The sequence below is a fragment of the Chamaea fasciata genome, unplaced genomic scaffold (assembly GCF_029207755.1).
Source record: "Chamaea fasciata isolate MVZ Bird 193981 ecotype frontalis unplaced genomic scaffold, bChaFas1.0.hap1 SCAF_19, whole genome shotgun sequence".
Taxonomy (NCBI): Eukaryota; Metazoa; Chordata; class Aves; order Passeriformes; family Sylviidae; genus Chamaea; species Chamaea fasciata.
Window position 1 is genome coordinate 2,796,372 of NW_027094104.1, and position 21,146 is coordinate 2,817,517.

A 21,146-nucleotide genomic window follows, 5' to 3' on the forward strand; every position below is an offset into this window, starting at 1 on the left:
TCAGCATTCTAAGAATTAATTATATTATAATTGACATGTGACTTATGTTCTTTACATGTTCCACCCAGGAAAAGACAAGGTAATGGTTTCTAAAAAGTTTTTAAAAACTTGTAATTCAAGCATGTAGTTGTTTATTCTAACTGGAATAATGCTATTTTTAAACTTTTCATGTTTTACCTTTCAGAAAAAGTATGGGCAAGCAGATGAAGACTGTAGGCATGGTATGCTTATTTCTTTTTTTATTACATAGTGTTATGAATTGCAGTCAGTTGTCTGAATTTTTAAAACTGATGCCCAGATTTGTTAGTTTGCTAACAGTGGTTCTTTCCTATTTAAAATTATGTATCTGCTTTATAATACTTTTTCTGCTTTTTTCTCCCCTCCTTTTTTTTTTTTTTTTTTTTCCCTTAAGGAGAGGTCTCACAATTTTTCACCTCTTAGTCAAGTACTAGGACTCAAATCCATGTTTTGGCTCAGCGGTGCTCTTTGGCTAATAGTTATTTTAGTGCACAAATGTAGGAAGAGTTGCTGGTGTGGGGATTCTCCCAGAGATAAAGACACAAAGACAACTGATGTTCTGCCTTTCTTCCCAGGGACGTGGTGGATGTTTTGGTTTGCATTTGGGACTTAGTTCAGAGAAAATCAAGATGATGCCCACTAGTTAAAGCTTCCCAATGTGCCTGTGTCCCGTTGAAGTCGAGCCTTTCATGTGTCACTGCCTTATTCAGTTTGGGGATTTTTGAAGGAATTAAGCATCTTTCCTAATCCTCTGTTGTTCATCTATAATGCAAATTATTCAGAATTCGCTGAGAACTCACTGAGTTTGTAAAGTGTTGGAACAGAGTTTATCAGTTTTGGAAAGAAAAGTTGGGTGGATCCCACCTTTTGGTTTTAATTCTTTAACTACTCCTGAATGTTAAAGGTAGTTTTTTCAGGTCACAGTTTTGTTACACGGTCTGTGATCTACTCTTCTGACATTCCTGTGCTAGCAATGATAATCTTTAAATTGTTCCTTTCAGGGTTTGTGGTTTTTATATTGTTTTGGGCTTTTTTTAATGGGGCTTCACTGGTAGTCAGGTCATAGTTTGGAGAATTGGTGGGTCTCTGCAGCCTGCTGGTAAAGGTCCATAAAAATTGACTAAGAAAAATAAACTTGCTTTCTGTAGGTGTAAAATCAAAGTTTAAAACCTTTAAAAAGTCTGACTGTTACTTAATCAGCACCATTCTTGAAATAGTCTGAACTATTTAACATAATTCTTTTACCTTACTGATATATGCTGTAGGGGTGTATTATTGTAACTTCAGAGTTGTCTTTTATGACGGCAAATAAAAGCGAGAGACATATGGAAAGCTGAATGATGGTTAAAGGACGTAGGAGGGAGGATGCTGTTTCTAATGAACAGTGTCCTCATCAATGAGCTCGGATGGGTTTGTCAGAGGGGACAGGGGTGACTTTCATCTGTGGAACTTTTTCTTGGTGTGCGTGTGTCAGTTGTCGGTATCTCAAAGGAACTGTCATGGTAACTGCTTGTCATCTCTCACTGGACAGGCATAGGAATGGGTGGAACAGGACCATTGATCTCTATCTTATTTTTTAAAATTAAGTAGAAAAAAACAGCCTTTAAATGTATATTAGTTAACAAAGAAATAGCATCCAGATGAACGTTGATTTCCTTTATTCATGCCAGCATATTCTGCACATACTATTTTCCAGATCTAAAACTGAGGACATTTTTGATCTTACTAATGCCATATTTGTGTATGTATATAAAAATGTTATGTATGTGTTTATATACATATATACACATAGATGCACACGTACCATATTTTTATGACTATATGAATGGATGATTTGGTTGTGGCTCTCCATGGTGTGTGGTTATCAATTGTAGCCCAGCCCATTTAGAGTATTTGCATTTGCGATCCCAGAAGGTCTTAGTTTTGGTTTTGTGTTTGAATTATTGTTGGGAAGAAACAACTTTAGCGTGGACTACTTGATACTCACACTCCTTGATACTCACGGGCTTTTTATAATGGGCAAGGCTTTATTCAAGCTGCTCTTCTGCCTTTTTACAAGACTTGACATGTTGCACAGCTGTGATGGTTTTATTTGAACCTGAATGATCAGTGCATTCTGAATAGCTGGAGAAGTACATGTTCTTTAGAGTATGCTGCTTGCAGTGTTACAGGGAATGATGATTATAACTTAAAATCTCTTAAATTATTCCACAAATCTTTTGGAAGAGAGTGGTTAATGTGTTGCAAGTTTTTATGTGCAACTGTATGTTTTAGCTTGATGGTACTATGCAGATAGTGATATGAAATATAATAATTGGAGATTCAATCTTTGAGATTAAAATAGCAAACTGTCAGACATGTTAAAGCTATTTTTGGTGCTTCTGCTTCTGATTTGGGAAGTAAATTCTATTTTTGGCTATGTAGTCTGTACTGTCAGAGTGGTGCATTCAGACTAATCTTTGAGGCACTTTATAAAAATGGATTTAGTTACCATTGCAGTTTGAAGAGATGCCTAGTTGTTTTTATTGAGATGTTTTGTGGGACTGTTTATTTATTGAGTCTTTCATGCAATTTCTGTTAACGAAGTGAACGTCTGTTGAGTGAGGAGTTCTGATTTATTATTCTCAAATGTAATCCTGAGGTTGTGGTGAACGTGAAATTCCTGTTAGCACTAAGAGGGGCTGTTTGCATCTGCATGAGTAGCAGTATAAACACAGATGTTGATGTTGCCTGCAATAACAGTTATTTTATAATTCCTTAATTTTAAACAACTGTCCAGCCTTCTTTTCAATTCACACACTTAGCTTGCTAAGCTTTTTAGTCACTCTGGCATTTCGTTTTCTGGACAGGTAATACATGTGATTAAGTGTTGTTGCAGCTTGTCTGAAGCACGTCTGTATCGTGAAATAAATCCCGTCCCTGCTGGAAGTGTTCACAGAGTGTCTGTTTGGCACTGCTTGCTGCTGATCCTGTGCTAGGAAGCATTCAGAAAGTTTTCTGTTGCAGGGAGCCTGTAAATTTCTGGGCTCAGACAATCGTTCCTATATGCCACACTTTGCAGCATAAGTGAATAAAAGCCCTTTTAGAGGAGCAGGAATTGCCCATGAGGAGGTTGGCTATTTTTGGAAATTACAGGGCATGTGTTTCGTGAGCATGAATGGATCTTCCTGAGCATGTTTGTGTTACTGAGAGGTTGTTGTTGGTTGCTATTTCTTTTTTACCCTTTCTGTGAGAGGAGGTCCTTTGTGTCCGTGTCAGATATTTGAATTTACCCTTCCCATTTTTAATTTGTGTCATTTTAGCATGTAAACATGACAACCTTTTTTGAGCTCATGTGTAGCATTTATTAGCTGGTGGGAGACAAGCTTCAAGTTAATATTAGACAACAGCACATGATACTTAATTTACACCCAACAAGCCACGGATTTAACCTGTCAGACTTTGTTTTCTTGTTGAGGGGGAAGGGAAACTGTATATTTGACTTAAATGGCTGGTGTGCTGAGGGTAATAGTGGCTGATTTGTGTTGCAGTGCTGGGAGAGGGGCTGGCCAAGGGCGATGGATCTCTCCGGGCGGTGCTCTGCTGCATGCATCTCAAAGGGAAGCTGCAAATTGTGTCTAATGTTCTTTCCAAATCACTGATGGGGGAATCACTGGTAAGTGGGTTTGCTGCAATCTACATGGTTTAAAAAAACCAGTTTTGTACTTCCTTCTTTTAAAAAATCTGTTTAATAACAAACTTCCGACATATGTTTCACTGGCAGTTTGCAACCAAAATGATTTGTGTGGGGAAGATAAATATATGGGCACACATATATCAGCAGGATGCCAAGTTGTTGCGTAACCAGTGTTTCAGAGATGTTGTGATTTTGAAAAGGTTTTTCATTGTTGGCCCTGAATCCTCAGGGAATGTAAAATAAATTTGCATATTTGTGCGATTGGCAAGAGTAATATAAATCTCAAACTTTTGCTTGCTTATTCTAAATTGTCCCTGACCCCGTTTTGTATGGACTTCAGGAATTCTATCCATTAAAGCAGAAAAAATATTGATTGGACTTTTAAATAACTGGCCCATGATAAGCTGTAAAACAGCATAAAAAGCTTTTCAGGAAAAGACAGAAAGCTTTGCATTTCAGGATGAAGATAAAGGTTTGAGTTCAAAGCTTCTATTTTACCCTTGAACTCTTAAAACTTGTAAAGATGCTTTTAAGCCCAGACATGAAAGTAGCTTCTGACTTTTATGTGACTACTTATAAGGGGAAATTAGGGATGTATGTATGTCTCTAGTGTCCTTTTAATTTCTGTAATCTGGATTAAATAGGCGGTTCATCAGCATGAACTGCTGATCTTAACGCACCCAGAAACATGGTCACAGCTTGGTCAGACTGAGGGGAGCATGTGACATCAGCAACTTGCAGGAGAACCTCTTACCTTGAGATTGGATCCTGTCTCCTGTATCTTGGTGCTTAACTGAATCAGGAGGTTGTTTTTGAGAGTTCTGTTTGTCTGTCTGGCCTGTATCCTGAATTCCCTTCCCCCCGGCCACTGGCTATTTTTACATAAAGAAAGGGTTTTTTTTTTCCCTTTGTTTAGCTGTTTTCTAACGAAAAAATGTTTAATTGAAAAATTCCTGGTGAGGTTGAAGGAAACTTGCCTTCAGGAAAAATTAGTAAAATAGTCTTATTGCAGGGAATGTGGAGTGCCCTTGTTTTGAGCTGTTGTTGTGCTAATAAAGGTACCTTTGTGTAGAGTTCCAGAGTGTCATCCCAGAGCAGCGTTTGAGAGGTTTTTACAAGCTTTAGGTTGTTAGACCCAGTTGTTTTCAGTAGGAATATTAAAATCGGCAGCTGATTTACTGACTGTGCCATTGTCTGAAAGAAGAAGTGAAACAAAGTTTTGGAATGAATTTATTGAAGAGTTGGAATCCATCCAGTTTCCTCCCCAGGGGCTTAAGAGAATGATTCTTGGTAACATTTTTTTTACTCTTAATGCATTTAAGCTCAACAAGTTCAATTTTCAACCTTCTGCTGAAAAAGTGAAAAAATCATTTTGGAAAAAGGCTAAGTGTGAGGATTGTTAAGTGTGTCAGTTTTCAGCAAAGAGTCATTTCTCCTGCTCGGTAGCACAGTCAGAATGTGGAGAAGTCTAACAAATGTAGTAGCACTTAATTAAATTTCTGCAAGAGATTACTGAAATAAACCCCACAGGTCTGGCTTCCTTTAATCAAAGTTTTGGCTTATAAGAGTGTGAAATTGTTACAAATACCTATGTATTTAACATAAAACCAGTTTTGAAAGATTTTTACTTCAGTTGTACTTTACTATGCAGATAGTCACATGGCTAATCTTTGCTTTTGAGGGAAGACTCCAAACACGACACAGTCTACATCAGAGCAGGAAGAGTTATGGAACTGCAGAAATTAGTGATCTGTAAAGTAGATCCTTAAAAAGAAATAAATCCATCACTGCAACAGCAGTGAAAGATTGTTATATTAATTCCTCAGAGCTGAAGTGTTGCAGTAACCATGGTACATTTTTTCCTCAAGTTCCTCTTAATATGGTGCTTTCCTGAATTGTCCTGTATTGATACTTGCTGTGAGTCTAGTGCTGATTTTGGCCAGTGTAGAATTCCCTTTTATACCTCGATGTTTACTCAGTTTTATTTAGTGTCATTTCCACTTGGTGTTGTAAGTCAAATTCATTTTTCCTTCTCGTGGTGTTGAGGGGGAAATGAACTCCGTTGCTGTGGTTTAATGCACGTAATGAAGGTTTATGTGTTCAATAATTAATATTCTTTCTGCCCCCAGAACGGGATGGTAACTAAAGATCTCACACGACTGAAAACACTTCTTGCTGAAACAGAGGTAATAATGAGGATATTACTGGGGAAATAATGGGCAGTACCTGAAGCAGCTGAAGAGCTGCTTTCCATGTGTCCCAGGAGATCCAGGCTCACTGGGAACAGACTGGTTCAAAAATTACTGTTTCCGCTGGTGTGTTGCTCTTTATCCACCAACCTCTTGAGGAACTTTTCATCACAGTCTTGCAGGATGTATGAGAAAATAAAAGATGATGCTAATAGGTTGTTGATTCCTGAAGTAGCAAGTAGAAAGAATTCCAAGCATTTAGATCTGCAGTGTTTATTTATTTATTTATCTGTTGCATTTTTCTCTGTTGGAAATTAGTCTGAAGTAATAAACATGACTTCAGAAATTTTTAAATTGTATGAATATCTTCTCAATCACCTTTTTTTCTTTTTTTTTTTTGTACTGGAGGTCAAGCTCTTGTATCTGCTGAATTAATTGTCCCCTCTCATTTTTTTCCTTATGCTTAGTTAGTTATTTGAGCTTTTACTTCGATGTGGATTGAAAGTTGAAAGACTTATCAATGCAGTTTAGTTTTTGGTGTTTTAGAAATCCACTGCAGTCCATGTTAAGTTGATTGCAGGGTAGAATTTGGTCTTGTAAAAATCTCTAAAAGTTTTTTCTAACCAGTTGATTCGGTGTTCCTGTCAGAATTCCTGTTATTATCAGAATCCCTGTTATCAGCAGGGTTTGTGACTGGAAGTAATTTCAACTTATGATTGATATTTTTTAATAGTTGTTCTAAAACCCATTTTGACAGCAGTTGATGAAATTGTTTTGTGTTCCTTTGTAACTGTGGGCTTTTTTATATAATTGTAGGCAGCTGGTAAAGTACCATCAGGATATCATGTAGAAGATTTAGAGGAAGGTATGTAACTCAATTTAAAGCTACATAATTTCCTAGTGAGAAGACTTGGATCCTGCTGAATGCTCAGAGCTACATTGCAGTCAAAAAGTAAAAATGGGACCTGACTGTTGTGATGAGCCTCAATGAGGCAGAATTATCTCAGTGTTGACTGAATTTGGAGGCAGAAGTTTCTGTTTATTGGCTGGGGGGCTGTATCAGAGCCTGCTTCCTTCTGCAGATGGCTTGAAATTCACCTTCATGACTTCTGCTCTAAATGAGTTTGTCACGGATTGTAAATCAGTTTTGGGGGGTGGGTAATTTTGCTTGTGTTCAGGTCCACCTTGGGTTGATGCTTAGAGATGTGAGTCCCTGGGCAGCTGCTGTGTGACTGGGAAAGTGAGAATTGTGAAATAACCGCGGTTGTGTCCCGCAGGGTCACAGGATGGCTGGCACTTCCGCCCCCCTCCCCGGGGCGTCACGAGCAGCGAGGAGTACACCCTCTGTAAAAGGTAATGCCCCCACTGGAGATGGTGATGCCCCCTCTGGAAAGGGTGATGCCCCCTCTGGAGAGGGTGATGCCCCCTCTGGAGAGGGTGATGCACCCTCTGGAAAGGGTGACGCACCCTCTGGAAAGGGTGATGCACCCTCTGGAAAGGGTAATGCACCCTCTGGAGAGGATGATGCACCCTCTGTAAAAGGTAATGCCCCCTCTGGAGAGGGTGATGCCCCCTCTGGAAAGGGTGATGCACTGTCTGGAAAGGGTGATGCCCCCTCTGGAAAGGGTGATGCACCCTCTGGAAAGGGTGATGCACCCTCTGGAAAAGGTAATGCCCCCTCTGGAGAGGGTGATGCCCCCTCTGGAAAGGGTAATGCCCCCTCTGGAAAGGATGATGCACCCTCTGTAAAAGGTAATGCCCCCTCTGGAGAGGGTAATGCCCCCTCTGGAAAGGGTGATGCACTGTCTGGAAAGGGTGATGCCCCCTCTGGAAAGGGTGATGCACCCTCTGGAAAGGGTGATGCACCCTCTGGAAAAGGTAATGCCCCCTCTGGAGAGGGTGATGCACCCTCTGGAAAGGGTGATGCACCCTCTGGAGAGGGTAATGCCCCCTCTGGAAAGGGTGATGCACCGTCTGGAAAGGGTGATGCCCCCTCTGGAAAGGGTAATGCACCCTCTGGAAAGGATGATGCACCCTCTGTAAAAGGTAATGCCCCCTCTGGAGAGGGTAATGCCCCCTCTGGAAAGGGTGATGCACCGTCTGGAAAGGGTGATGCCCCCTCTGGAAAGGGTGATGCACCCTCTGGAAAGGGTGATGCACCCTCTGGAAAAGGTAATGCCCCCTCTGGAAAGGGTGATGCACCCTCTGGAAAGGGTAATGCATCCTCTGGGGAGGGTAATGCCCCCTCTGGAAAGGGTGATGCCCCCTCTGGAAAGGGTGATGCCCCCTCTGGAAAGGGTGATGCACCCTCTGGAAAGGGTGATGCACCCTCTGGAAAGGGTGATGCGCCCTCTGGAAAAGGTAAGCTCTTTGCTTCATGTTAACCCCCTCGAAGGGAGCAGAATGGTTCCTCTTTCATTTACCTGCTGACACAATGAGTAAGGGGCCAGGAAAGCAAAGGTGCCTGTTAGAACAGGAGTTGACCTGTTCACAGGTTTTTGGAAGGGTCAGTTTATCCAGCAGCACTTCAGTTTATAGAATGGAATCATTAACTCAGTTTTCATAATACAGGGCTTTGAGGGGCATTTTTCTAGGGACAAGTCAGCATCTGTCTTTCTCCCCTCCCTTTTCTAATTTGGATGATTTCAGAGGTGTGAGAGGTTCCCCAGGCAGCAGTGTAAGCAGACTGCAGCACACTCAGGTTACAGTGCTGATGAATGAACTTTGTTGGAAGATGGGCTTTGTCTTCAGATAAAAAACCCAAAATTTCCATCAGATCTCATTATTTTCCCTTTTGCATAAACTCAGATACACAGAGAAGATCCAATGGCTTGTATTGGTGTTTCTCCTTGTCTTTTCCAGTCATCTGGTCAATATTGTGTTGTTAATTGTCATTGCTCTACATAAAAATGTATTAATATATATGGGGAGGAACCATCATTATGCACTTGATCCTGCCGTTTATGTAACTAATGCAAATTATTTTCAAAAGCTCTGACCTGCTTTTTAAATGACATGACTGAATTGCTGATTTTGAGCTACTTTTTGGCATGATTTTCTAGAGATGCTAGATCTTGGCAACTCTTCTTGACTCTTAATCATGTCTGATGCTTATTCAGCAATTAAAAAAACCCCAGATATTTACAGTTTTTAGCTTGTGGTGATCTTTTGTTGAGTAACATCTATCCCATGTTTCCTACCACTGCTCTGAAACATTTTTCCACTGAAGCTGTAACGAGCTTTATGCTCACTGTTAACCCTTCCAGTGAGAAGGATGTGCTTTGCTCAGCAAATCCCTGTGAACAGCATCATTCTGACCAGGGACTGAAGATTTTACTTCCTTATGAGGAGGCAGTTGCAGGTACTGAATATGAATTTTTGAAGCTCAGGTTTATTTTTCCCCTGTGTGCCATAAAGCAGTAGGAGTGCAGCATATTTATTCTAGATAATGAAGCTATGGAATTGCAGGAGGTATTAAATAAGAAAGTAAAATTGAGGGGGGAAAAAAAGTGTTAAAAATATGAACAATGGGATCTTGGAAAACCTGTATAATGATGACAAATTTTAAAGTAATATGCTTTCCTGTTAAATAATGAAAAGGAAACTCACTTGATTTTAAATCTGTTATGTAGGTTATAAGAACGGGTCAGCAATTTTCTATGCTTGCACTCCATTTACTTTAGGAAGTGAAAATCATAATTGTCCTTTAGCATTCTAATGCAGTGGTGAATTGGAAAATTGACAGTAAGAATACTGAAATTGACTGCCAAGAAAAACATTTTAATTTAAAATATATTAAGAAACATAGCTTGAGAAGGCCTTTAGCGACATGGTGTTATATATCATATTCATATTGTTTACCATTTGGGCATGCAAACTTTCAAGTACATTTCTTAAAGGAAAAGTGTATGCTAAATCAAATTAGAGCCACTGATGCAAGTGTGACCTAGATGTGCAGGTACTTGTGCTGCAAGGTTTTCATGTCACAGTCAGGTGTGGCTTGCTTTTGTCTCACAGCTCAAAGTTCACAGTTTAATTCACATTATGTAATTCACATTTAGTGTGGAAATAAAAAAAACGTGGTGTTTGTATTAACTCTCCATAGTCTCCTTTTGCAAAACAAACAGACAAAGAAACAAAAGAGTCTCCTGGCTTAATTTTATTCTGCGTAACCAATGCTTTCCTGGTAGCTTCAGAACTTAAGCCTCTCCCCCTATTTCATTTTCATTTTGTCATCTATTTTTTAAGCGTTTCAGTTTTGAACAATGATGAGGCTGCAGCTACTGCCTTGTGGTTTATAATTTTAATACAAAGTTAAATTATAAAAATAATTCCCAAGTTATACAGGCATTTGCCCAGACTTGCAGTAAATTCTGAGAACTAGAATGCTTCAATTGTGTGCAGGCCTCTGGAACAGCATTAATTCGATGCATCAGCACATGCCACTAAGTGGAAAGTGTATTTCTTTAAGAAATTCTTAGTGTCTGCAAGGACAGATCCTTTTAGACTAATACACCCTTTCCAAAGAAGAGGATTAAACCTTTTCCTAGAGGTTTCTCTGTAGGTGTACTTAGTAGAAGGGACCATGTGATGTCACTGTTGCTCCAGGAAGAACTGCTGATTGAGTATTTATCAGCTAATAATGTAATCACTGGAAGAAATTATGCTGCATCTTTCCTTTGCCCTTGATTAACAGGGGGCTTTGTGCATCTTAATGCAGTGCCTAGTCATTTCAGGGATGCTCTGTGATCTCCTTGTATTAATTGCTGTTCAAACACTTGATTCTGTTTTCTTTAAAGCTGGAGATTTCTTAGGACTTCCATCCCCTGTATTTCTAAGAAATTTGATATAGCTTTCTGGGCTCTACAATGAGAGAAGCTGCTGCCCCTCTTAGAAAATGCTGTATAAATATATACATTTTCAAATTAGTTCACATGGACTAAACTGCCTTTAGTTTTCTGAAAGAAACTTAAAGAATGCCCATATGTCCTTCTGGCTTCACAAATAAAATGTTGATAAATTTATATTTTTAAATTTTTTCTTTAATTGGAGGCTGAAAAGTTCGAGGCATAATGTCTTTTTCTATTTTATGTAGATTTTTAGAGCAAGGGATCTGCAGGTATGGTGCCCAGTGTACTTCAGCACATTCCCAGGAAGAGCTGACAGAATGGCAGAAACGATATGCGTCCCGCTTGATCCGATTGAAACAGCAGAAGGAGAACAAGCAGTGCTCGGGCAGTTACATGGAAACCCTGATTGAGAAATGGATGAATTCCTTATCTCCTGAGAAAGTGGTAAGGAAATATCCTGCTTCTCTATGCACTCATGTTTAAAACTAACTTGAGCCTGGTTTTCGCCCCGACTATCAGAGCTGGTCGAATCACTCCTCACCGAATAATTGTCCAGCCAATTTGCTCCCCTTTCATCCTGCCCTAGGTCTTCTTGCAGAGAGACTTAGGCTGATTTGTGGGTTAATCACAGCTTGCTCATTTTGCATATTCACTATCCCCAATGTAGGATGGGTCAGGTAAGTCCCATGGTATTGTTCCTGTTCCCTGACTAGATGCCAGAACTTCTTAAACTGGAGAATACGTGATAAAGGTTTCACAGCTTAGTGGGGAATACTCTTGTGTGTGGCTCCTTTTCTTTGCCTGCAGCTGCAGGCACTGGTATGACGAACAGCCAATCCCCCCAATAACTCAAAAGTGTTGGAGTACCAAGGAGTGTGGGATATGGATATGATCAAAAGTTGGCAGCTCTTTGGAATTAGAAAGAACATTTTTTGTGGCATTCGACCAGCTCTACTTACCACTGACCCTAAGAAGTTTTCAATCCATCTATTGTTGATTAAAATCTGGAAAAAGTGGGCTTTATGCAAGATGCATTGATGAGTAGAAAGCCTGATTCTCGTTTCCCGTTGTCTCAAAAGTCTTGTTGATGTCAGTGAGATCTGGGGTCTTCTGGGCCTCATTGTATCACAGATCCTTTTTCCAAATGAAATTCTGTTCTACTTTAAACATTTACAATTAAGTTGTTTATTGAAAATCAAGTCTTGTGGTTAATTGTCCCTAAATGGTTCTATTCTTCACTGACACGGTGTGATCTGATAGATTTAGCTTGCTTGTCTCTGCGTTAGCACGTATTTACATTAATTCCCGAGTAGGACTTGCATCAGTCCTGCACAATCTGGGAAACCATTCTTTCCTCTTTCTGTTAAACAAAATGCTACCTTTTCCTGAATGTTTGTGTTTTGAAACTGCCTGTAGAAGTTTAATTTTTCTTCTTTTTCTTTTAATCTAGCTTAGTGAATGTGTAGAAGGAGTGAGAGTAGAACATAATCCCGAGCTCTCGGTAACTGTCACCACCAAAAAGTCTCACCAGACATGGACGTTTGCTCTCACATGTAAGGTAGGACTACTTTTTTTTTGAAAATGAGTCAGCAGTAACTAGAATGCAACCCATAACCTTTTGCAATTAAGATTTCAGTTGCATCATTCTTAAAATAGAGAAACTTCCCAGCACCATCCCTTCTCTCTCTTTTTTTCCCAGCAGCTCTAGTGATTATGTATCAACTGCCCAGATTTCTGGAAATCAGGCAGGACCTGTACCTGCTCTGAGAAGCTGATAGTTCTTATTAACCCCATTTATCTGATTGCAAGTGAAGATGCTCCTGGAATAATTTCAGTGTTTCAGCCTTTGCATTTCTTTTCCAGCCTGCAAGAATGCTGTATCGAGTGGCATTGCTTTATGATGCCCATCGACCACACTTTAGTATCGTTGCAATATCTGCTGGAGACAGCACTACCCAGGTATCACAAGAAGTTCCAGAGAACTGTCAGGAATGGATAGGAGGAAAGATGGTCCAGAATGGAATAGATCACTATATATACAAAGTCAGTATAGCCTTTAACACAGAAATCTTTGGGACTTTTCGCCAAACTGTGGTGTTTGACTTTGGATTAGAACCAGTCCTCATGCAACGAGTGATGATTGATGCTGCTTCAACTGAAGGTAATGTACTAAAACTTTCATGTTTTTGTATACTGGAGATCTTTCAGGCCATCTCTTGCCTTTTCAGTTTCGGGCAGAACAACATCTCTGTCAACTGCTCATGGATGTTTTGTACTGTATGTTCTGTTCTTCATAGATAGGAATAGAAATAGTGGGCAAAAGCTTCAGAGGGTGTAAATCAGGCAGAGAAATGGGGTATGACTTGCTCTGTGTCAGGATGTGGCTCCTAAGTATGATAAAATGCTGGGAATTTCTAGTTTGGTGTGTGTCTGAGTGCAGCACTGGAAGTTCTGCCTTTATAAGAACGTGTTTATATTTTTATAAACACTCTTATATCGAAGACATTAAGTATGTCAGAAAAGGTCATTAGAGAAATGAAGTGTTTCTGGATAAGAATACACAGGGCAATAAACCCAGTAATTAAAACAGACTATCTGACAAGTTATTTTGTCTTTTTTTCTTGGCTTGCAATACCTGACTAGGACTGTCAAAGGCAAGAGGCTGAGCATAGTCTTGTAACTCAATAATTTGCTGCTGGCATGAATTTTGAAAATGTAAAGGAAGTGTAACTATATTTGTGTTTTCAAGTAAAAAAAAAAAAAAAAAAGAGCTACAAGTTACTGTGTTTAATCTGTTTCTTAAACTGATCTGTGTCTCTCAGTTTAAACCTGAAATAACTCCAGTATGAGAAAAATGTCAGGAAATGGAAAGATGTTTGAAGAGGTGCAAAAAAAAAGAAGGAAGCCCTTTGATTTATGGTGTAAGAGAGCTAAATATAGGTCACTATATCACTTGGCAGAAAGCCATTGGGTGGGATACAGGATCTTAAATTTTAATGAAAAATTGAGAGATAAAACCACCAATGAAACAGAATTGTAGCACTGCGATTTAAGCACAAAGAAGAAGAAAATGGAAAAAGAAGAAAAAAAAGATGAAGCTGAGAAAACAGCAGTTCTCTATTCCTGGCCTTTATTTCCATGTAACAGATTAACATTTGCAGCACCCATGGAACAAAGCTGTAAATAGCAAATACCAAAGATCATGATCTTTTGAGATGACCCAAGTGCTTGTAGCCAGGAGCAGGGGGCCTGTGCATGGTGTAACATCTCTGGGAGCAGAGGGCATGGCACTGCCAGGGAGTGGGAGCTGTTCCATGATCTCCATGGAGCAGGTGGGTCATCACAGATTTCCTGAGCCACTGGGCCTGTGGAGAACAGTCCTTGTCTTCTAAACCTGGGGAGGATCAAGGGAACCCAGCCATGGAAGTGAGAATTCTGTCAGTCCAATCTGGGCTCTTAAACCAAGCTGTGACCACAGGGATCCCAGGAGCGGCCAGCTGAGCTCCACGTGGAGGTGATGGATGAGGTGGAGGTAGCAGCCCCCAGCATTAGGTGCTGCTGTTTCCTGCACACGTTCCTGTCTGTGTGCACAGGGACAGGCAGGTCAGCACTAATAATCCTTACTTCAAATGGGAAGAGTGTTAAGAGCTTTACAGATAGTTGTAACTACAGGATCCTGGGCTTTTTGCTGTGTAATCCAAGAGGGGTGTCATAGGCAAAGGAAAGGGATAACAGCATTGCATCTGTCCAATTCCATAATTTCTTTTACTTTTTGGTATATATATGAGTTGAGATCTTCTGGAAATGCTTTTCTAACAGAAAGATGCCTGAGGTCTCTCTATGTTTGCGTGTAATTCAGGGCCCCGTTGAAATGTTTGGGCAGGAATGAAAGGTCAGCATTAAAATATTTTAATAGAGGAGCCTCCATTCTGCATTTTGAAATCTTTATTTCCAGCAGAAAAAGGGAGCTGTAGGAAGTTTTCTGTGCACTCATGATGTACTAACTGCTCTTTAAGAAAGTGTCACTGTGTGTGCAATCTGTGCCAGGAACTGTTTATGTCAAGCTTCCAGGGAAAGCCTCTCCAGTGCTGGGAATTAAATGGCTGTTGTTCCAGCAAGGAAGGAGTCAGTCCCAGCATAATTCCTGAGCTTTTGGGATCTGGGGTGTGATTTGTAGCAGAGAAAGCTCCATGTTACGGTGATGTTATTTCAGACACACAAACCACACAAACTTGGACTTTTTCTTGCTGTACAACTGTAGCTACTGATATGATTCAGGCTTGAGGGATATATTTAAATGTGTCTTCTTAGTGAACACATGAGACCAGTGAGTAAGATAAGCCATGTTCCTGTAGTCATAGTCAAGCTGAAAGGAGATTTCTTTTGCTAAAATTCTGGGGTTTTTTTCTTATTTAGACTAAAGACAGTCAAGATGATGTTGAGCATTTAATTTGAATTTGAAAATGTCTTTTTTGCACATTTTCAGCGTTGGTGTGATATCCTGGATACCTATGTTAAATCTTACTCAGAGATTATACATTAAGATAGCATAGCTTGACTGTAAATGCCAAATATTTTCAGCTCTGCAATTTAACTGCAGTTCTGTTAACTGATTCACTGTTGTCATAGTGGTTCTGTGGTATTAATGGATATATTCTAGGTGGCTGTAGACACCTGTTTCTCATCTAAGCTATGCGGTCCCTGAAACCAGGGAATGCTGAAAAATTAATTTCCTTTGAATTTTCTAATTTTATATCATATTAAGTTGCATTTCCCAAGTTTAGCTTAGTAACATAGCTACTTCATGTAACCGTCACACACAGATTAGGGGGCTGCAGAGATTTTTAAAGGGCTTTCGCAGTGTTGCAAGCGTGATGATTCCTTACCAAGTGATTTATCAACTTGTTTTTATGACCTTCTAAATTTTATGATATGCATTGTAGGGTTCCTCACTATTGAATGGTTTTGAAATGAGGGGATGTTGCAGTTGGGTTTTAAAGAGTATTGCAACGCCAAGTCCTTCAAAGCTGTTGGTGATTATTTCAATAAAAGTGCTGTTTTTGTCTTTGTTAATTCTAATTGCCATCTGTAGAATGTTTTATTTTCTGATACTCTTGGAGAGCCTGCTTGCTCTCTGTGCACACCTGAAAAGTGGGGATAGTAAATACCAGCAGTGAACTTCCTGAAAGTATTGTGGGCAGAGGAGACTCTGCCCGTGTTTAGCTATTTCTGAGGGGATTGCTTTTACTGGTGGGTTTTGTTTGATTGGGTTTTGTTTTGAAATAAAACCAAGCCAGCTGGGGTTTATAGAAACCAACCACCCCTGCCCTGCTCTGTGTGTCCGTGCAGACCTTGAATACCTGATGCACGCACGGCAACAGCTCCTGACCACAGCCAAGCGTTGGGATTCCACGTCTAAGACTATTGTCGAGTTTGAGCCTAATGAAACTACTGAATTGGAGAAGAGCCTTCTCACCAGATACCAAATCCCTCTGTCTGCTGACCAGCTGTTCACACAATCTGTCCTGGACAAATCATTGACCAAGACCAACTACCAGTCACGGCTCCACGACCTCCTTTATATTGAGGAAATAGCGCAGTATAAGGAAGTTAGCAAGTAAGTGATTCCTTTCTAAAGATATTCCTATTAAAATGAGGGTGACAGCTTCTTTCATTAAAGCTACCTGCTTCTTTAAGATGCTGAGGCTTCCTGTTTCTTTGAACTGAACCTGAATGAGTCTGGGAATAGTAATGTTTGGTAAAGGTCACTAGCACTTAAATATAAATTCCTGCTAATTCAATGAAAACAAACAGCGTGTATCAGCCTGTGCTTGCAGTTGCAGGCACTAAGCGGCTGTTGGACATGGTTTTGTTAATTATTTTTGTTTCTAGCACTTGTCTGTCTATACAAAAATATATTAATAATAGTTATATTTTGGTTCCTGTGTGAAAGTAGGTTATAGCAGAGGAATATATAAAATCTTTGTAAAAAGCCTTGAATTGTGGGTGGATCAGACCGATCTTGTGATGCTGTGGCAGCTGACTCTATTTATTTCCTAAATAGGTTGACACCCAGTTTCTGAATAAAATTTCCTAATAAAAGGCATATAATGTACATTGTTTGGTTTGTTGTGTCTTTAGGTGTAATGCACTAATTACTCAGCTGGTGTAGGTGCTTGAAAAAATTTAGGGAAAAGATGTGAAATTCACACTTACGGACCTTCATGTGGAATTTTTTTTCCCTGTAGTTTAATATTTGTGGTCAAAAATTTTTCCTGCATTCATGTGGTACTAAAGCGTTTTAGAGTTGTGTCACTACTCAGAATGGGAAGTCTAAAAGATATAACATCATTTTAGCCTAATTTAATAGCAAATTTAGATTTATCAATTACTTGAAGCTCCAAATCAGGAAGTCTTTTACCATTCCTGGAGCTACAGAGGTTCAGTTGAATCAACCCTCTAGAATTTAGAAAGAAAATACTATGAGTAGTTGTATTTCCATTGCTTTTGAAGCAGAAAAACGGTTCAATTTCTTTTTTAAATCTCAGCTGAAGTATTTGAGCTGTTTCTTATCTTTTTTCACTGCTGCACTCTGCTCTTGAGCTGGAGTCTAACACATGGAGGAATCATGCTTGAACACTGTTTTCAGCTTACAGAAATATTCTCCATCATCCATATTTATAAACAGGTTGACTCTTCTAAGGTCTTTTGAAACAAAAGTGGATTTAAAGTAAATATTATGAAATACCATTAAAACACGAGCAGTATTTTTACTGATAGAATTTTCACCTTGGGAGTTGCACTCTCCTGCCTCATAGGAAACCAAAGAGCAGCAAACCTGGAGAAATGAAAGAAAAATAAGTGTACAATGTATGTAATGCTTCCCCTTTGGACTGTTTGGTGCAGCAGTAATTTATTGCTTGATAAGTTGTAAGTAAGTGTTAATAATGTTCTTGAAATCTGTTTTGATAGTGTTGATGACAAATATTCTTTTGATCTTGTAGCTGACCCACTTTATTGCAACAAGACTCAAACCAGCAGACATTTCCACTCTTCCGTGGCTAAGATCACACACTTGGTATTCTCTAGCGAAGTGTCAGGGTTGCAAGCCTGGGAAAGGGCTGAGAAATCCAGATGCAAGTGGGTTGTAACACCTCTGAAGTGGTGCCACAGTGACAGTGTTGATGAGCTGCTGCACTTTGAAGGGTTTGTTAATGTACATTGTAGAAGGAGTAGGATTGGCAGCGTGGTCTCCTGACAGCACTGGAGTAACGTGAGTGTCTGCAGTTCAGATTGAAGTGGATCCTTGCGTTTTAAGAATGTTGATGGTTTCTCACTTTCTAGGAAGCACTGGTTCAGACTTTGTGTGGAGTCACTTGAGTGGAACTGGACAGCATTGGGTGAAGGCTGCAGTGGCTTCAACATACCTTGGATTCAGTTGTAAGGGAGTTCTGGACAGTCTCAGAGAACTTTACCTTTAAATTGTGTTTATTTTCATATTTCAAGACACATTTATACAAGTTACTCCACATGGGTATCACAAAACAGAATAATAAGGGAGTCACTGCTGTCGAATTTCCAAGCGCAAACACTGTTTTTGAGGAAAAGCAAAGCAGTATTCCGGTCTTGAGAGTAGTTGGGTTTAGGAGAGTCTAAATATCTGTGCATGGTGTTAAAACTCTTCTTTTCTCTCTTGCATACTGAAGAGAAAAGCAATATATACTTGTTAGAGTGACTAGAACATTTTCTTGTATGAACTTTAAAGGGTGTGAGGTGACAGACAGCTCCTTCCATGCTCCCAGAATTACAGAGCAAATTTATCCTCAAGGCTGTGAACACGTCAAGTACTGCCTGTGATGGAAAATAAATTTGCTTTTGTCATTACTGTGTGTTCCATTGATCACTCCCCAGACAGGTGTCCCAGGGCACACCCTGAGCCCTGCAGGTGTCAGTGTCACAGCAAATGTGCTGAGTGTGCTTTTGCAAAGTGCCACCTGGGGCTTTGGCCAGGATGGGTTTGTTTGCCTTTGGGGAATTTGTTGTTTGCATTGGTACTGGATGATTAATGATTTATGAAGTCATTCTTCATAATTATTCTGTGGTTTTAAATGGGAACAACAGGTTTTCTTGTAGCTGCTTCATGAATACTGCAGGTAGGCTGGTATTTACAGTGCTTAGGTGGAAATCAAAGATTTTGGGGTTTTTTTAATGAGTCTGACTGAAAACCTTATTTTGTATAACCCTGCAAAGCAAGGGTGAGAAGTGGATGAAAGAAGCAACTTGTGCTTTTTTAAAAATCAAATCCTGAGAGGATTTTGTAGTTTTGTAGTTTGCCAGAAGGTGTCAGCTTGCACAATGGAAATTGCTTGATAATCTAAACTTGAGATTCCCTTTAGCACAGCAGATGCAGTTCAGTCGTTTATGAAAACACTAACCTGTACCTCGTCTCAGAAACGCAATAACACTGTTCTGCAGCACGTTTTTATGAATCTGAATTTCAGCTGATCCATATTCAGCAGCACAGGGATCAACTTTAGGGGAGTTTCAACAAAATAAATTCACAGTAACAAATGATTGTATCTCAGTGAGAATTCCCAGCCCTTGTTACTCAGTTAAATGTTTTATGTAGCGTTCTAACAAGGAGATATGAGCTTTTTCAGATGTTGCTGACTTGCTGATAGCTCCTTTGGAATAGTGCAGCACTTCAGTAGAGGAAAGCTTGGTTGTTTGTTTTGGGGTTTTTACTGGAACAGATTGGCTGAATGCTTTTGCTGTGGCTTGTGCAGTAACCTTTGTGGTCAGTGAGAACCAAACAGATCCCTGTTACATTCCCTTGCTTTTGGAGGGTGGAGAAGTGGGAAATTCAGATCTGACAATGCCCACGTTCTGTAAAGGAGCAGCTGTTACCACATGGGGGCAAACTTGCAGTTCTTGTGCATGATTCCTGATTTGCCAGGTCTGAAAAAAATATATTTGATTGGTTTGGTAGATGTTTAATTACCAAGCTAAAATGTTGGATTTTATTGTTATAAGCTTATGATTATTGATACTGCGGGGATTTAATGAGCAATTACCAGTTTATTAGGTTAAAATAGAAATTATGAGAGGAACAGATCAAGTAAAATCAGTGTGAGTATGAAAAGTATTCTAAGAAAAGAATGTATTTTTCCAAGAATGTGAATGAGTTTTACTTTCTTCTGTAATTTGTTGCAAATTTAGGAAAAAGTTGCTGATGAGAAAAGAACTGAATATTGTTACTCTGTTGTCAGACTTTTTTCCCCCTTTGTTCTTTTTAAAACCAGGTTGAAGCAGTCGGTTTAAAAAACCCCAACACACTAGGAAGAGATTACTTTTTATTGGCGAGAGGTCAATAAAGTGTGCTAAGGAGTCACTTTAATGTGCTGTGCATGTGACTTCTGGAAAATGATCACTGCAAAGGATGAATTTGTTACATCCCTGATTACAGGAGGAAGCTGCTGCTAGTAGGAATTCTGTGGATAGATGGTTTGTAGGGCTGAGCCTGCGAGGCCATTCACTCATTTCAAATAAAATTACATGATTTTAATGCCTACAATCTGATTTGTTTCGACGCGTTTTAATCAATCCCTCTGAATTATGGGTATAATACCATTTACTTTTGAAGATGGAGATTGCCCTCCTTGGTGTGCGGCCTGGAAGAGACCAATGGGATAAACAGGAATCTTTGCCTGCTTGTCCCCCCTTGCATACCTACCATAAGACTACAGACTATTCAAATAGATTTTTTTACTGCTTTGGGACGTGTAATTCATTCACTCTAGGCTTTTATCGGTATCTAGTATTTGTTTCTCTCTTGTGGGGGTTCTTTTTTTAAACTTCATTGATTCTTTCAAATACCTACTTTATAGGCTACAGTCAGAAGGAAAAAGTGTGGATGTATGGCAGCTGCATACTTACAAAGGGCCAGTTTGCCTGTGCTTGTCCATACTTAAAAATCAATTAATGAAGTGAACCTTCACTCGGAGCGCCTGGAATTTCAGAATCTAAGAGCATTTTTGTGCACTGACTCGATGCTTTCTCACTTAGGTTCAACATAAAAGTGCAATTGCAGATTGTAGCAAGCTTCATGCTCACTGGTGTTTCTGGAGGTGCAAAGTATGCCCAAAATGGACAACTGTTTGGCCGCTTTAAGCTCACGGAGACGCTCTCTGAAGACACTTTGGCTGGACGGCTGGTGATGACCAAAGTCAATGCTGTTTATTTATTGCCTGTCACTAAAGAAAAGTCAGCACAGACCCAAGGAACCAAAGAGAAGGTTTATGAAGCAGCTATCGAGGAGAAGACAAAGGATTATATCTTCTTGAGGGTATCCAGGGAATGCTGCGAGGAGCTGAATCTCCGGGCGGACTGTGAAATGCAGGTAGGTCTGGGCGG

At 39.8% G+C, this 21,146-nt stretch overlaps 1 protein-coding gene across 5 annotated transcripts in view; it reads left to right on the top strand.

The window, feature by feature from the left end:
* HELZ (helicase with zinc finger) overlaps nucleotides 1-21,146 on the top strand; it is an 86,740-nt gene that overhangs the window by 18,794 nt on the left and 46,800 nt on the right. For 4 of the 5 annotated variants that reach the window (XM_066200324.1, XM_066200326.1, XM_066200328.1 and 1 more), the window contains 10 exons: nucleotides 185-221; nucleotides 3,549-3,673; nucleotides 5,824-5,880; nucleotides 6,700-6,748; nucleotides 7,161-7,236; nucleotides 10,979-11,177; nucleotides 12,184-12,291; nucleotides 12,597-12,894; nucleotides 16,083-16,350; nucleotides 20,799-21,132. In XM_066200324.1, the coding sequence (XP_066056421.1) occupies nucleotides 185-221; nucleotides 3,549-3,673; nucleotides 5,824-5,880; nucleotides 6,700-6,748; nucleotides 7,161-7,236; nucleotides 10,979-11,177; nucleotides 12,184-12,291; nucleotides 12,597-12,894; nucleotides 16,083-16,350; nucleotides 20,799-21,132 (1,551 nt within the window). The remainder of the gene's footprint in view (nucleotides 1-184; nucleotides 222-3,548; nucleotides 3,674-5,823; nucleotides 5,881-6,699; nucleotides 6,749-7,160; nucleotides 7,237-10,978; nucleotides 11,178-12,183; nucleotides 12,292-12,596; nucleotides 12,895-16,082; nucleotides 16,351-20,798; nucleotides 21,133-21,146) is intronic. The other variant, XM_066200327.1, reaches the window with a different exon arrangement.